At 42.7% G+C, this 16,103-nt stretch overlaps 2 protein-coding genes across 2 annotated transcripts in view; both read right to left on the bottom strand.

The window, feature by feature from the left end:
- Nucleotides 1-2,239: 2,239 nt before the first annotated feature.
- On the bottom strand, nucleotides 2,240-12,531 carry LOC117511524. Its single transcript, XM_034171534.1, has 5 exons — nucleotides 12,523-12,531; nucleotides 11,268-11,640; nucleotides 8,561-8,781; nucleotides 2,484-2,542; nucleotides 2,240-2,358 (listed from the first exon to the last, which is right to left on the bottom strand). Exons 1-4 carry the CDS (start codon nucleotides 12,529-12,531, stop codon nucleotides 2,504-2,506), a joined length of 642 nt encoding a protein of 213 aa, XP_034027425.1. The 3' UTR covers nucleotides 2,240-2,358; nucleotides 2,484-2,503.
- A 2-nt stretch (nucleotides 12,532-12,533) lies between these two features.
- The window catches only part of LOC117511523, an 85,134-nt gene continuing 81,564 nt past the window's right edge, over nucleotides 12,534-16,103 (bottom strand). The window contains exon 25 of the mRNA XM_034171533.1: nucleotides 12,534-12,661. Coding sequence (XP_034027424.1) covers nucleotides 12,534-12,661 — 128 coding nt within the window. The remainder of the gene's footprint in view (nucleotides 12,662-16,103) is intronic.

Below are 16,103 nucleotides of genomic sequence, written 5' to 3'. Positions count from 1 at the left end.
AGTTATGCTGCTATAGACTTAGACTGCTGGGGGGTTCCCATGATGCACTGTTTCTTTCTCTTTTTGCTCTGTATGCACCACTCTGCATTTAATCATTAGTGATTGATCTCTGCTCCCCTCCACAGCATGTCTTTTTCTTGGTTCTCTCCCTCAGCCCCAACCAGTCCCAGCAGAAGACTGCCCCTCCCTGAGCCTGGTTCTGCTGGAGGTTTCTTCCTGTTAAAAGGGAGTTTTTCCTTCCCACTGTCGCCAAGTGCTTGCTCACAGGGGGTCGTTTGACCGTTGGGGTTTTTACGTAATTATTGTATGGCCTTGCCTTACAATATAAAGCGCCTTGGGGCAACTGTTTGTTGTGATTTGGCGCTATATAAATAAATAAAATTGAATTGACTTATAGTATATTATAGCTCAATGTCAGTGACAAAGTGATCTTCCCCTGCTGATACTAAATTACTGGTTTAGATTAGATAGAACTTTATTGATCCCTTGGGAAGGGAAATTGAGGTTCCAGCAGCACACAGAGTAAGAAGCATACAGTATCAAAAGTTAAAGTAAAAATGAAAAACAATTTTCACTATAAATACCAGACATACTGATCAATACTGGTTTACTGGCTCCTACTATTCCTCTCCTTCCCATCCTCTGTCTTCCTGTTACTCCTCCTCCCCCTGAGTGAGGAGTTGTACAGTCTGATGTTCTGAGGGACAAAGGAGTTTTTCAGTCTGTTGTCCTGCACTTGGGAAGGAGCAGTCTGTAGCTGAAGAGGCTCCTCTGGTTGCTGATGACGGTGTGCAGAGGGTGACTGGCATCGTCCATAATGTCCAGCAGTTTGTCCAGTGTTCTCTTCTCTGCCACCGTCACCAGAGAGTCCAGCTTCATGCCAACCACAGAGCCAGCCCACCTGATCAGTTTGTCCAGTCTGGATGTGTCCTTCTTGCATGTGCTGCTCCCCCAACACACCACAGTGTAAAAGAGGATGCCAGTGACTACGCATTGGTAGAACATCCACAGGAGTTTCCTGCAGATCTTAAATACATGATTTAACATCTGCAGGAATACAGAATAATTTCAAAGTTAAAAGCAAGTAATTAGGTGTACTAATGTATAAATTCGGTTAGAATGACAGAAAGCTATCATACAGAAGAAATAAAGACTTTAACTGTACAGCACAGGGGATCTAAAAAAAACACATTTAATTCATCCAGTCATATTCATACAACATCCTGTGAGAAAACCCCAACATAAGATGACAATTATCACAAATGATGAAGAGCTTTTAATCACATTAATGCAAATGTCAGGCAAAATTCACCATTTAAAAACAAACAGTTTAACAAAGACATTCAGGGGGGAAAAAAACACCTGAGTATAGCAGATATTATGTTGTGGCTGGGGTGCCTGGCGTGCCTGGCTGGCTTTTGTTTGTCTTCTGTTTTCTGTCTTCTGTTTTTCCTTCCAGGTGGCATGCGTTCAGGACTGAGTGGATGTGTGGCTGAGTTATTAGGACCTCACCCTGATCACCTGAAGCTTGTCATGTGCAGCTCGTCAGGACTCACAGCTGTGGTGCATCTTTATGGATTGGGGCATGGTTGCATTTAAGTCTGGAGTACACAGTGTGTATTTGCCAGAGACTCGACCTTGTGACCAGACGGGTGAGATCGTCGTCTAGAGAGCCATCTCATCATCATGGATGCAGAGACCGTACCAGGTTTGATGCCATGGTATGTGAAAGAGGAGGGGGTGAGGTCTCACGCTCGTCAGCACACTTCCTGAGGTACTTTAGGTTTTGTGACTAACATGAGTACAGTCAGTAAATGTGGTGTCCCTCACACCTTATTATATTGAGCTGTTATGTTAGTCGTTTAATCAGCTTCCACTGCAGTGGAGAATTGAACTGGGTGTTCCATGCCTGCAGGGTGGGAAGCTGATTGGTGATTAAGCCAGGAAGTGTTTGCTGTTTATGTACACCTTTGAGTGGTCTCTCTGTGTGTGGAGTGGTGGACTCACATGATGGTTTCTTCTTTCACAGACTCGGTTGGTCGCGGCCACCTGGGGGGTGTCGGCGGGGTCCTTGGGTCCGAACTGTTCTGGCTCCGGACCGTTTGTGCTGCTGGGAGCGCACCGTTATTCTACCTCGCCAGACCGTGCACTCATTTGTTATTATTCAGCACTCACTATTATGTTATTAAATTCTGTTATCCTTTGTACCGTGCTCTGCTTATTTTATACTGGGTCCTACTTCAAACGCTGGTCGGTCTTCCGCCCGCGTCCGACACATAACATATTAAGCTGCATTAAAACATCTCAGACAGGAACCAGAAGAAGACTGACATGCACAGAGTCAACCACCTCAGCCACCTGCAACAACAGTTAAAGCACAAATATCGTTTTCTTAATATACAGGACATTTATGATAATACCGATGATTCTCAACTGTGATAGCAAATGATGCACTTGTATATTTTCAGTTGCTGTGTTCTTACCTCCAGCAGAACAACCAACATTAAACCTCTGTTGATTTTCCAGTGATGACATCATCAGCCTAGAAATGTGACAGATGTCACACACACACAAATATAATAACTAGAAATCTATATGTAATATTACAATATAAAAACAGATACATGTGTAAGATATGTAAGGTATAAATACAGATAAACATTAAATACATTAACAGGATAAACAAACAACATGATCAAAAAGACAAATGAATCCCACAATGTTGTTTTAATGAAGGTTTATTTTGATGCATGCTCATTTTACTATTGTTATTGAAATAACTAACAATTCTGTTTTTCAATAAGTTGTCAAATTTATTTTATAAAATGAAATTACAAGAAAACCTCAATAGGTGTTATCATTTTTAAACATGTGATAATATCTGATGCCTTTGTTCCCCCAATTTGGGATTTTAAATGTTTCATATATATATATATATATATATATATATATATATATATATATATATAGGGTGTCTCAAAAAAACGTACCCAAAAGTATTTTGACAGCACAGAAAAAACCAATCAATATTATCAGACACGTGACCATGTGGCTGAAGACTGTACTCTTTCTCCCCAGTGCAGTTTTGAGTTCAGTCTTTCCTTTATGTTTTACCCCTTTATCTTTTACACCACATGAACAATGTAACCTCCTCGTTTGAAGTTTCCTAAGAAACAAATCATCCATCTCCAGTCTTCCGGAAAACCACCAAGCAAATTCAAGTCTCCTTGCCATTTGCTGGGGAGTGAGTTTGTTCTGAGACTGAATTTTGTATGGAAAGAGATGCAAGTCAGCCCTTAGGATGCTCTGCACAAAACTCAATGATTTTTGTTCTCTGAGTTAGGATCAACTACGGCATTTTCCCTGGACTTTAATGTCTTGCAGAACAAACTTTAGGGATCCTGAAATGAGAAAAACACCATTATTTTCCAGTAAAACCATTTCCTGGTATTCATATTTCAGAGTACTTTTGGGTACATTTTTTTGAGGCACCCTATACAGTAGTGTTCAGAATAATAGTAGTGCTATGTGACTAAAAAGATTAATCCAGGTTTTGAGTATATTTGTTATTGTTACATGGGAAACAAGGTACCAGTAGATTCAGTAGATTCTCACAAATCCAACAAGACCAAGCATTTATGATATGCACACTCTTAAGGCTATGAAATTGGGCTATTAGTAAAAAAAAAAGTAGAAAAGGGGGTGTTCACAATAATAGTAGCATCTGCTGTTGACGCTACAAACTCAAAACTATTATGTTCAAACTGCTTTTTTAGCAATCCTGTGAATCACTAAACTAGTATTTACGAGGTCTGTTAGAAAAGTATCCGACCTTATTATTTTTTTCAAAAACCATATGGATTTGAATCATGTGTGATTGCGTCAGCCAAGCTTGAACCCTCGTGCGCATGCATGAGTTTTTTCATGCCTGTCGGTTGCTTCATTCGCCTGTGAGCAGGCTTTGAGTGAGGTGTGGTCCACCCCTCTCGTCTATTTTTTATTGCGAATAAATGTCTGAACGATTTGGATCTTTGCTGCATCAATTTTTTTCCAGAAACTGTAAGAGACCTCCAGGTGGACACTGTTCGAAAAATTAATATGGCTTTCAGGGACGATTTTATGGGGATTAAACAGATTACGGGGTGTTACTGCCCCTTTAAGGACGGCCCACAACTGCTGAGAGCGCAGCGCGCTCCCAGCGCCGATGGACAGGCTGACACCCCGCACAAACAACAAGATCATTTCCAACGTGAAAGCTTTGTTGATCCGGGACCTCGTCTGACTTTCACAAAAAGGCAGAAGATGTGGACATCAGCACTTTTTCCGGCACATTCCACCGTTACAGGAGTTTTTTTTTCATGGAAAAAGAAGCCGAGGGATGCACCACCGTGCCGCTCTTGACGCGACACAAAACCACCTCGGTGTTGGTCTCTCAGGACGGCTTTCAGACGGATTCCGGTTGCTTTTCTGTCGTGTGAATATCCGAGAAATTGAGCTTGAGCTGGACAAGCCCCAACATGTCCTGTGAGGCTTCATCACGGTGTTTCTTTGCGCCGAGCGGCTGCACCACGACGCGCCGAAATCCTCCGCACGTCTGTCTTAATGTGCCGGAAAAAGTGCTGATGTCCACGTCTTTTCACAATTCCTGTGCTAGTCAGAGGACATACCGGATCAACACAGCGTCCAGTTTAGAAATGAACGGCACATTTCACTGTTACAGGAGTTTTTGTCATGGAAAGAGGAACAAAGGCGGAGAAATTCTGCGCGTCGCGGCGGAGCTGCATGGCGAAAAGAAACGCCGTGATGAAGCCTCACAGGACATGTTCTGGCATGTTCAGCTCATCAATCGGATATTCACACGACTGGAAAGCAACCGGAATCTGTCTGAAATCCACCTTTAAGCCGTCCTGTGAGACCAACACCGAGGTGTCCCGCATAATGAACGGCTCCGTGGCGCATCCCTCGGCTTCTTTTTCCATGAAAAAAAAACTCCTGTAACGGTGGAATGTGCCGGAAAAAGTGCTGATGTCCACATCTTCTGCCTTTTTGTGAAAGTCAGACGAGGTCCCGGATCAACAAAGCTTTCACGTTGGAAATGATCTGGTTGTTTGTGCGGGGTGTCAGCCTGTCCATTGGCCCTGGGAGCGCGCTGCACTCTCAGCAGTTGTAGGCCGTCCTTAAAAGGGGCAGTAACACCCGGTAATCTGTTTAATCCCCATAAAATCGTCCATATGGTTTTTGAAAAAAAAATAATAAGGTCGGATACTTTTCTAACAGACCTCGTAGTTGTATAACCACAGTTTTTCACGATTTCTTCACATCTGCGAGGCATTAATTTTGTTGGTTTGGAACCAAGATTTTGCTCGTTTACTAGTGTGCTTGGGGTCATTGTCTTGTTGAAACACCCATTTCAAGGGCATGTCCTGTTCAGCATAAGGCAACATGACCTCAAGTATTTTGACATATCCAAACTGATCCATGATACCTGGTATGTGATATATAGGCCCAACACCATAGTAGGAGAAACATGCCCATATCATGATGTTTGCACCACCATGCTTCACTGTCTTCACTGTGAACTGTGGCTTGAATTCAGAGTTTGGGAGTCGTCTCACAAACTGTCTGCGGCCCTTGGACCCAAAAATGAACAATTTTGCTCTCATCAGTCCACAAAGTATTCCTCCATTTCTCTTTAGGCCAGTTGATGTGTTCTTTGGCAAATTGTAACCTCTTCTGCACGTATTTCATTTAACAGAGGGACTTTGCGGGGGATTCTTGCAAATAAATTAGCTTCGCATCTTCTAACTGTCACAGTACTTACAGGTAACTCCAGACTGTCTTTGATCATCCTGGAGCTGATCAATGGGTGAGCCTTTGCCATTCTGGTTATTCTTCTATCCATTTTGATGGTTGTTTTCAGTTTTCTTCCACGCGTCTTTTTTTTTTTTTTTTTTGTCCATTTTAAAGCATTGGAGATCATTGTAGGTGAACAGCCTATCATTTTTTGCACCTGCATATAAGTTTTCCCCTCTCCAATCAACTTTTTAATCAAACTACGCTGTTCTTCTGAACAATGTCTTGAACGTCCCATTTTCCTCAGGCTTTCAAAGAGAAAAGCATGTTCAACAGGTGCTGGCTTCATCCTTAAATAGGTGATACTTGATTCACACCTGTTTGTTCCACAAAACTGACGAACTCACTGACTGAATGCCACACTACTATTATTGTGAACACCCCCTTTTCTACTTTTTTTTTTACTAATAGCCCAATTTCATAGCCTTAAGTGTGTGCATATCATGAATGCTTGGTCTTGTTGGATTTGTGAGAATCTACTGGTACCTTGTTTCCCATGTAACAATAACAAATATACTCAAAACCTGGATTAATCTTTTTAGTCACATAGCACTACTATTATTCTGAACACTACTGTATATATATATATATATATATATATATATATATATATATATATATATATATATATATATATATATATAAATTCTACTCACAACACCACATAATGACAGCATGAAATTTTTTTTGTTTGTTTTTTTTGCAAATTTATTAAAAATGAAAAACTAAGAAATCACATGTCCATAAGTATTCACATATTCACAGCCTTTGTCCAGTACTTTGTTGATGCACCTTTGGCAGCAATTACAGCCTCACGTCTTCTTGAATATGATGCCACAAGCTTGGTGCACCTATCTTTGGGCATTTTGGTCCATTCCTCTTTGCAACACCTCTCAAGCTCCATCAGGTTGGATGGGGAGCGTCGCTGCACAGCCATTTTCAGATCTCTCCAGAGATGTTCAGCTGGATTCAGGTTTGGACTCTGGGTGGGTCACTCAAGGACATTCACAGAGTTGTCCTGAAGCCACTCCTTTGATATCTTGGCTGTGTGCTTAGGGTCATTGTCCTGCTGAAAGATGAACCATCGCCCCAGTCTGAGGTCAAGAGCAATCTGGAGCAGGTTTTCATCCAGGATGTATCTGTACATTGCTGCATTCATCTTTCCCTCAATCCTGACTAGTCTCCCAGTTCCTGCTGCTGAAAAACATCACCACTTCATGATGCTGCCACCACCATGCTTCACTGTAAGGATGGTGCCTGGTTTCCTCCAAACATGACGCCAAAGAGTTCAATCTTTGTCTCATCAGACCAGAAAATTTTGTTTCTTCTGGTCTGAGAGTCCTTCAGGTGCCTTTTGTCAAACTCCAGGTGGGCTGCCATGTGCCTTTTACTAAGGAGTGGCTTCCGTCTGGCCACTCTACCATACAGGCCTGACTGGTGGATTGCTGCAGAGATGGTTGTCCTTTTGGAAGCTTCTCCTCTCTCCACAGAGGAATGCTGGAGCTCTGACAGAGTGACCATCAGGTTCTTGGTCACCTCCCTGACTAAGGTCTTTCTCCCCAATCGCTCAATTTAGACGGGTGGACAGCTCTAGGAAGAGTCCTGGTGGATCTGAACTTCTTCCATTTATGGATGATGGAGGCCACTGTGCTCATTGGGACCTTGAAAGCAGCACAAATGTTTCTGTACCCTTCCCCAGATTTGTGCCAGACAAGTCCCAGACAATCCTGTCTTGGAGGTCTACGGACAATTCCTTTGACTTCATACTTGATTTGTGCTCTGACTGTCAACTGTGGGACCGGTGTGTGTTTTTCCAAATCATGTCCAATCAACTTAATTTACCCCAGGTGGACTCCAATTAAACTGTAGAAACATCTCAAGGATGATCAGTGGAAACAGGAGGCACGTGAGCTCAGTTTTGAGCTTCATGGCAAAGGCTGTGATGGTCTAGTGGTTAAGTGTTGGGCTGCAGACCAGAGGATCCTCGGTTCAAAACCCAGTTACAGACTGGAAAAATCACTAAGGACCCTTGGGCAAGGTCCTTAATCCCTAGTTGCTCCCTGTGTGTAGTGAGCGAGCGCCTTGCATGACAGCACCCTGACATCAGTGTGTGCGTGTGTCTGTGTAAATGGGTGAATGTGAGGCATAATTGTAAAGCACTTTGAACTTCTGATGCAGATGGAAAGGCGCTCCATTTACCGTGTGCTTTCTTAGGTTTTTATTTTTAATAAATTTGCAAAAATCTAACAAAAAAATTTTCACATTGTCATTATGGGGTATTGTGTGTAGAATTTTGAGGAAAATAATGCATTTCATTCATTTAGCAATAAGGCTGTAACACAACAAAATGAGGAAAAAGCGAAGTGCTGTGAATACTTTCTGGACGCACTGCATATAACTGACCAACTTTTATTACCTATTGGTGAAATGCAACAAACTGCACTATTCATTTAAAATCATTTTCAACACAACAAAATATATATTATGTGCCTTTATTTAGTCCATTAGTCAGATATAGTTGATCTTATTTTAAGATCTGAACTTGTTTAATTTCACGCTCTATCACATGAGTCTGATAAATTATATGTTCACAGTAATGTTTGGAAAATATACCTGGTAGACAATGACTTACTGTCCTGAGATTTATATTGCTAATTAATACAATTATTATTTTATCAGTTTTAATGAAAGACACCATTTCAGTTACCTGACTGTGAGTGCTGGAGAGGACCCCTGGTCTCTTTATGGGACTCGCTGGGGAACTGTTCATCTTCAGGTTGGCTTGGCCCAGTGGGAGGGGGAGCTTAGAACTCTCTGACACAAAGGATGAGGAGGAGTCAATTACTTCTCCACCAATAGCAGAGAGGCAGCTGATGTCAGAGCCGCTGAAGAAGCTGATGTATTCTCCAGGAGAGTCCGAACTGTCCACTGAAGAACAAACATGATACACGTAAACCCTCAATTTTTTTTCGATTTTTTTTTTTCATTTATATAGCGCCAAATCACAACAAAGTTGCCTCAAGCAAGGTCTAACCTTACCAACCCCTAGGATGTCACGGTGTGGCGGAGATCATAGAAAACAAGCAAGGTTAAAAAAAACAGGGCAAACAAGACTGAAACAAGGATGCGAGGATGTGAAACGAGATCAACAAACTGGCAGAGGACAGAGAGACAGTGAGGGCTTAAATACAGGGGGAGTAATCAGGGTGTGATGAGAAGCAGGTGCAGGGAAGGTTCTGGAAGGGGCGTGGCCAGACAAGACAACAGAGGAATGACAGGTGGGCATGACAGACAAAACAACTAAGCGCCAGTGACCCCACTCACAACCAACGGAGATAAAAAGAACTGAAAACCACAAACTAAATTGCTCATGTGACAGGAACCACAAAATAAGAGGCAGAGACTTAACTAAGACATAACTCACCACGTGGCTAAAGTAAAAAGGGAAAAACAACTAATGACTACAGTGACAGGCAGAGTACAAACACAGTGAGAAAATAAAAAGCAAAGCCTAAACTAGAACTCACGGGAGGCAAAAATAGAATTAACAGATAATACAACATATGATCCAAACAACACAGACAAGTGATACAATTAACAATTACATGATGAAAACAAACACAAGCTGGATGAAAAATGGAACGGAACTGAAGATGACTAAAGAATAAAAAGTGATACGATAAATAACAACAAAGTGGCAAAAAGACTAATGACTAACTAGAAAATAAATGATGAACAGAAAATGAAACCAGAGACAATGGAATGCACAATAGACTATACAAGAGAGAATAAATGACACACAAAGAAAGCAATGAAAACTAAAGGAACATCACCAGAAGATAAAACACAGAAGAAAAAGATAAACAGAACACACAAATAAAATAAAATAAAATAAAATAATCAAAAACAGAAGCAAGGCTTGGCAACCAAACCCTGACCAGGACCCAGAATGGACCGAATCCTGACATAGGTCAAGAACACAGGCGACAGTGGTAAGAAAAACTCCCTCTGATGATTTGAGGAAGAAACCTCAAGCAGACCCCGAGTGCAGCCGGGGATATTCTACGCCCCTGTGTGACCAACATGCCAGAGGGACTGACGACACACATACATTGTCCTCAATACGTAATTCATCATGAGAGCATGAATGTTTCCGATGATGGGAATAATAATTTAGCTTTGTTGATGTAAGTTTGGTTCAGCTGCCAGAGTTTTGCCAGCACGCCTAGTGAGATACTATCAAATTCTGTAAATCTAGGTAACACCTCAGTAATGGTGCCCACCTCAATAGCAGGGTGTAGCAGCTGGGTTAAGGCATGCTGGGGTATGTTTAACCTGATGTCATCTATACCCTCAGACACCGACAGCGGCCGGGGTTTTTACAGACTGAACTGGAGAACCTGGAAGTACATCCTAGTGGACACATCCACTGTGTGGACTGTGTAAACCCACTCAAAAATAAAATATGTCAACATATTAATAGTTTATTTGATGCAATTATTCTAAAAATGTATCCATGTCTCAAAGTCAAATCTCTCATCCGTGTTGTGACACCTGGGTAATGGATCAAGTCGGGATTACCTGTTGGGGTGAAATACAGTGAGACCCTTGTGCGCCCCATGGATGTTATGGCAACCACTGATCCCCAACAGCAGTGGTCTCCAAACTATTCCAGAAAGGGCTGACAGGGTGCATGTTTTCTTTGCAGCCACTGACTCCAGCAGGTGATTTCACTGATTAACATCACTTGGAGCAGGTGGGATGAGTTCATCAGTGAAATCACCTGCTGGAGTCAGTGGCTGCAAAGAAAACCTGCACCCTCTCGGTCTTTTCTGGAATAGTTTGGAGACCACTGCCCAATAGGAACCCTGAATATGAGGTGGCTAACAGGTTTCTGGTGAAACAAGAAGTCCTCAACAGTGGATCAGGTGGAGGAGGTGATGGTTTGAACTCAATGGCTGTGAAGATGGATGAAGACTCATCCATCTCAGACCCTCAGACCCTGATCATCTGGCATTTCCCAGCCATTGGACCAGACTAAGGATCTGTCTAAGGACCATGTGTTTGTCATTGTGTAACAACATTCTCATGTTAAACAAAACCCACTCACACACGTCTCTAGATTGTTCCTGGATGTATAGACCAAGAGACAATCTTTGGTCATCAGTTGGTGACTGGACCACAGACAGTGGACCGATCTGGACTGGTGTGGCTGTTGTCCCGCCGCCACTCTTTTGTTCTGCTCTGGTTACCAGGAACAATATGGACATTTCCAACTAACTTGACCAACTTGTTTGTTTTTAAAAAATAAGAGCCAAAAGGAGCAGCTCTTTTCTACTCTGTATGGTGTGTTTTTAATCAAACACAAATACTATTAAAAACTAAAACATGTAATGAATGAAAACCAAACATACTTAGATAGTTGTGGGCTGGTTTCCAGGGTTCACAGGAACGGTAAAGACGATACTGGCAGAGATGATGACTGTTGAGCTCATTGTTAGCCAACGCCTCAGAAAATGAATTAGCGGCAGGACCCGTCTCTGGTACCTGTGACTGGTTCCCAGGACATCCAACAGGGGGCAGTGATCCACGTCCAGAGGATGAAGATGACTGGCTGACGGTGGTGGAGGTGGTGCTTCCAGAGCCAGTGGAGTGCGGCCGGGGATATTCTACGCCCCTGTGTGAACAACATGCCACAGGGACTGACGAAACACATACATCGTCATCAATAAGTAATTCATCATGAGAGCATGAATGTTTCTGATGTTGATGGGAATAATAATTTAGCTTTGTTGATGTAAGTTTGGTTCAGTCGCCAGAGTTTTTTCAGAGTGATAAGTAGATGCACACGTACCTATATATATTTATAAAAAAAACAGCCACAACACAGGTATTATTCTGAATATGTGTGTTTTTTTTTTAAATATATCAGAAAAAGAGACAACAAACCATATGCTCTACAAAATCTGAATGCAGCAAATAAATAAATAAAATAAAATTTTTGTTCTTCCTCTGACAAAACGTCTGCATCCTGAGGCTGCAAGACACGAGGGGGAGATTCAGTTGATTCTGTGTGCTGAACTAAATGTTCAGGCTGGATCCACGTGACCACGTCCCAGAAAAACAGCAGACAACTGGTGGAGGTTCAGGACACTTAAATACTGTACGAAATAAAAAAATAACCTTCATAAAAAATGTACATGTTTAAATGAAAGTCACTTACAAAAATGACAATTATCCAAAAGCACAAAATTCTCACTCACTCATATTCAACCGCTTAGTCCAATTAAGGGTCGCTGGGGGCTGGAGCCTATCCCAGCAGTCATAGAGCGTGAGGCGGGGTAGACCACGGGCAGGACGCCAGTCTGTCGCAGGGCCACAAACAGACAAACACATTCACACCCACTCGCACACCCACTGACAATGTAAAGATTCCAATCCACCTAACCCGCATGTCTTTGGAAACCTGGGCACCCAGAGGAAACCCACGCAAACATGGGGAGAACATGTAAACTCCACACAAAGGCCACAGGCGGGAATTGAACCCATGACCTTCTTGCTGTGAGGCAACAGTGCTAACCACTAAGCCACCGTGCTGCCACACAAAATTCTGATCTGGCAAATAAAAAAAGGTCAGGCCATTTAGTAAAGCTCAGTAATCTGCCAGACATCAAACATTCTCAGCACTTACTTTTGGCGAGTGGGACTGGGCCGGTACCACCATGACAGACGGCAGCGTCGTCATGCTTAATGTCCATGAAAGGTTTATTGCCGACTCCCATGAACACCCTCTCCTGTATCCGCAGTTCTGAAACACATTCCCACTGAGTGGGTCACTCTGAGTACTGCTACAGTGTATTAATTAACATTAATAAATGCAGTAATAAGCATGAACTAACACTGAATTAAGAGTTAACTGTGCTTAGTAATCACTTATTTATATGTTAACCAATGAACATTCCAAAACACTCTTCCCTTCATGGCCACCGTCTGTATACAGTCCAGCCTCCAGGGGGCGCTATAGAACGCTAAACACACCAACAACTAGATTAAAGAACACTTTCTGTCCCACAGCAGTCAGTCAGTTGAATAGCACCCTGCTCAGCGTGCCGCTCTTGTTGGAGCGTCATCTCTGTTATTCTGGCATTGTGGGATAGCTTGCCGGACTACCTTCACCTGACCCAGCGCTGAATTTACCGACATGAGAAAATGCTGCTGGATGAGTGTGAATATTGACTTACGATCATTTAAGCATAAAAACATAGGAGATACACAAGTTCTTGTACCAAACATACTCCTGATATGTTTGTTACTCATGAAAACGCACTGTCATCGTAGGTCTGGGAACTTCTTTTTGTTCAGGACTTCATCAAGCACTTCAGCTGCAGCCGCATACTAACACAGAATATACAGAAACTGTATAGTTGTTCTGCCAAAATGATACCATCCACTGTTGGCTTGCCATAAGCTAGTAGTGCGCGTGAGAGCATGGTTATCACACATTCACACCTACGGACAATTCAAGTTTCCAATCCACCAAACCTGCATGTCTTTGGATGTAGGAGGAAGCTGGAGCACCAAAGGAAACCCACACAAACACGGGGAGAACACGCAAACCCCACACAGAAAGGCCACAGGTGGGAATCAAACCCATGACCTTCTCATTGTGAGGCAACAGTGCTACCCACTAAGCCACCGTGCTTTTTTAGTAAGCAGTATTTATTAATTACTTTTATTCTTATCCTTATCTGTTAGCTATTTGATTTATTTTTGGATGTGCTGCATCAGTAAGGGTTTTTAATTTCATCCTACAGCAGGTAAAGTAAGTATTGACCATGTCACTAGTATTCTTTGTAAATATATTCTATATCTATATATATTGAAATTAGTTCACCCTAATGACAGGATCCCTAGTTACAAACAGAGCAATGTAGTGTATTCTATCAAATGTCAGGAAAACTGTAACGAACACTACATAGGTGACACTAAGCAACCTTTACACAAAAGGCTATACCAGCACCCCAGAGAGGGCGCCAGTGGACCTCAGTCTGCAGTTCATCTCAACCTTAAAGACACTAACCACATGTTTGAGGACAAGGAAGTTAAAATCTTAGCCAGAGAGAAGAAATGGTTTGAGAGAGGGGTCAAGGAGGCATTCTATGTGAAACAGTTGAAACCCAGCCTTAACCGGGGAGGGGGTCTGAGACACGCTTTATCCCCTGTTTACAATGGGGTACTCAGGTCAAAGGAGTTTCAGTCTTTTGTTCATGGTAATGAGTCATTCATGTCATCAGCAGAGTCGTCAAGGGAGCCATCAGGAGAGGGACAGCTGCCCTGTCATTAGGAGGGTGCTAACTAGAGCACAATAGGTGCTAATTAGAGCTATTGTTTAGTCACCAGCCTATAGCAGTCTGCCTCTTGGTAGGAGGGGTCTGGTTAGGTTTAAAACTCCAGCTTTTGTGACTTCTTGATTATTCTTCTCTACAAGAGTCAAGACAGAAGTCAGACCACCAGAGCAAGAATTTTAGCTGAGGAAGCTTCTGCGATTTGAAGCGAAACGTCCTCCCGTCAAGCAACCCAGTCCAGTCGAAGATTCAAGCTTCTCTACTGATTACAGAAGGATTTCTAAACTTCTGAATGTTCCAGTGAGCACTGTGGGGCCATAATCCGGAAGTGGAAAGCACATTATTTCAGCATAAACCGGCCATGACCAGGTGCTTCTCACAAGATTACTGACAGAGGAGTGAAAAGAATTATCAGAAGAGTTGTCCAAGAGCCAAGGACCACTTGTGGAGAGCTTCAGAAAGACCTGGAATTATCAGGTACAATTGTTTCAAAGGAAACACTAAGTAATGCACTCAGCCACCAAGGCCTATGTGCACGCTCACCATATAAGACTCCACTGATGAAGAAAAAGCATGTTGAAGCTCATTTAAAGTTTACTGCACAATATTAAGACAAACTTTGGATGCCACAATACACACCATGTTTGGAGGTCAAATGGCCCCAAAAACACCAGATCAACAGTGAAGTGTGGAGGTGGAGCATCACGGTGTGGGACTGTTTTTCACTGACAAACTTCATACAACTGAAGGATGAATTAAAAATGTACAGAGATGTTCTTGATAAAAATCTACCAGGATGACGAAGATGAAACAAGGGAGGACGTTTCAGCAGGACAATGATCCCAAACACACAGCCAATCAGCTGACTGGAACCCAACAGAAAAGAACTAAAGGTCAGAGTTCACAGAAGAGGTCCACAGAACCGTCAAGATCTGAAGACTGTTTCTGTGGAAGAATGGACTAAAATCACACCTGATCAATGCACGTGACTAGTTTCTCCACACAAGAGACGTCTTGAAGCTTCATTACCAACAAAGACTTTTGTATGAAGTATTAAATAAACTGAAGTGAGTGTGTTCAAGACTTTTTCCCGGCATCATTCCATTTTATTACACATACAAAGTCTGTTAGAAAAGTATCTGACCTTTTTATTTTTTGCAAAAACTGTATGGATTTGAATCATGTGCGCTTGCATCAGCCAAGCTTGAACCTTTGTGCGCATGCAAGAGTTTTTTCACTCCTGTCGGTTGCGTCATTCGCCTGTGGGCAGGCTTTGAGTGAGCACTGGTCCACCCCTCTCATAGAATTTTCATTGTCAGGAAAATGTCTGAACAGCTGGAGCAGCGCTGCATCAAATTTTTCAAGAAACTGTGTGAGACAGCCAGGTGGAAACCATTCGAAAATTCAGATGACTTTCGGTGAAAATCCTATGGGCATCACACAGATTAAGGAGCATTACAACCGGATTAAAGACAGCCTACAGCGGCTGAGGGCGCGCCGCGCTTCGAGCGGCCATCGACAGGCTGAAATGACCAGATCATTTCCAAAGTGAAGGCTGTGTTGATCCAGGACGTCGTCTGACTACCAGAGAAATGGCAGAAAAGGTGGACATCATCCATTTTTCATCAGATTCCACTGTTACAGGAGATTTTGTAATGAAAGATGTGCGGAGGCATTCGCGCGTCAGGACAAAGCCGCAATGGCGGAGAACAATAGCAAGTCCGTGTTGGAAGTCTCACGGGACATGTTGTGACATGCCCAGGTCTTCCACCATTCAGAAGATTCAGACGGCTTTCCGGTGGCTTTTTAGTCGAGTGAGTATCCGAGAAATTGTGGAGAGCTTGTGCAAGGTCTTTGGGCAAGGGTCCTTGGGCAATGTCTTTAGTCCAGGAGTTGCTCCTGGTG

Source organism: Thalassophryne amazonica, chromosome 6 (assembly GCF_902500255.1).
Source record: "Thalassophryne amazonica chromosome 6, fThaAma1.1, whole genome shotgun sequence".
NCBI lineage: Eukaryota > Metazoa > Chordata > Actinopteri > Batrachoidiformes > Batrachoididae > Thalassophryne > Thalassophryne amazonica.
Note: the sequence above shows the minus strand (reverse complement) of the source record. Positions and strands in the feature narration are given on the sequence as shown.

What these genes read in the sequence shown, in the direction of transcription:
- LOC117511524 (XM_034171534.1), bottom strand. An exon ending in ACCAGCCCACAACTATCTAA is followed by an intron (nt 8,782 to 11,267) that starts GTATGTTTGGTT and finishes TTTGTTCTTCAG; the next exon opens with TGGACAGTTCGGACTCTCCT. An exon ending in TCTCCAGCACTCACAGTCAG is followed by an intron (nt 2,543 to 8,560) that starts GTAACTGAAATG and finishes TCACATTTCTAG; the next exon opens with GCTGATGATGTCATCACTGG.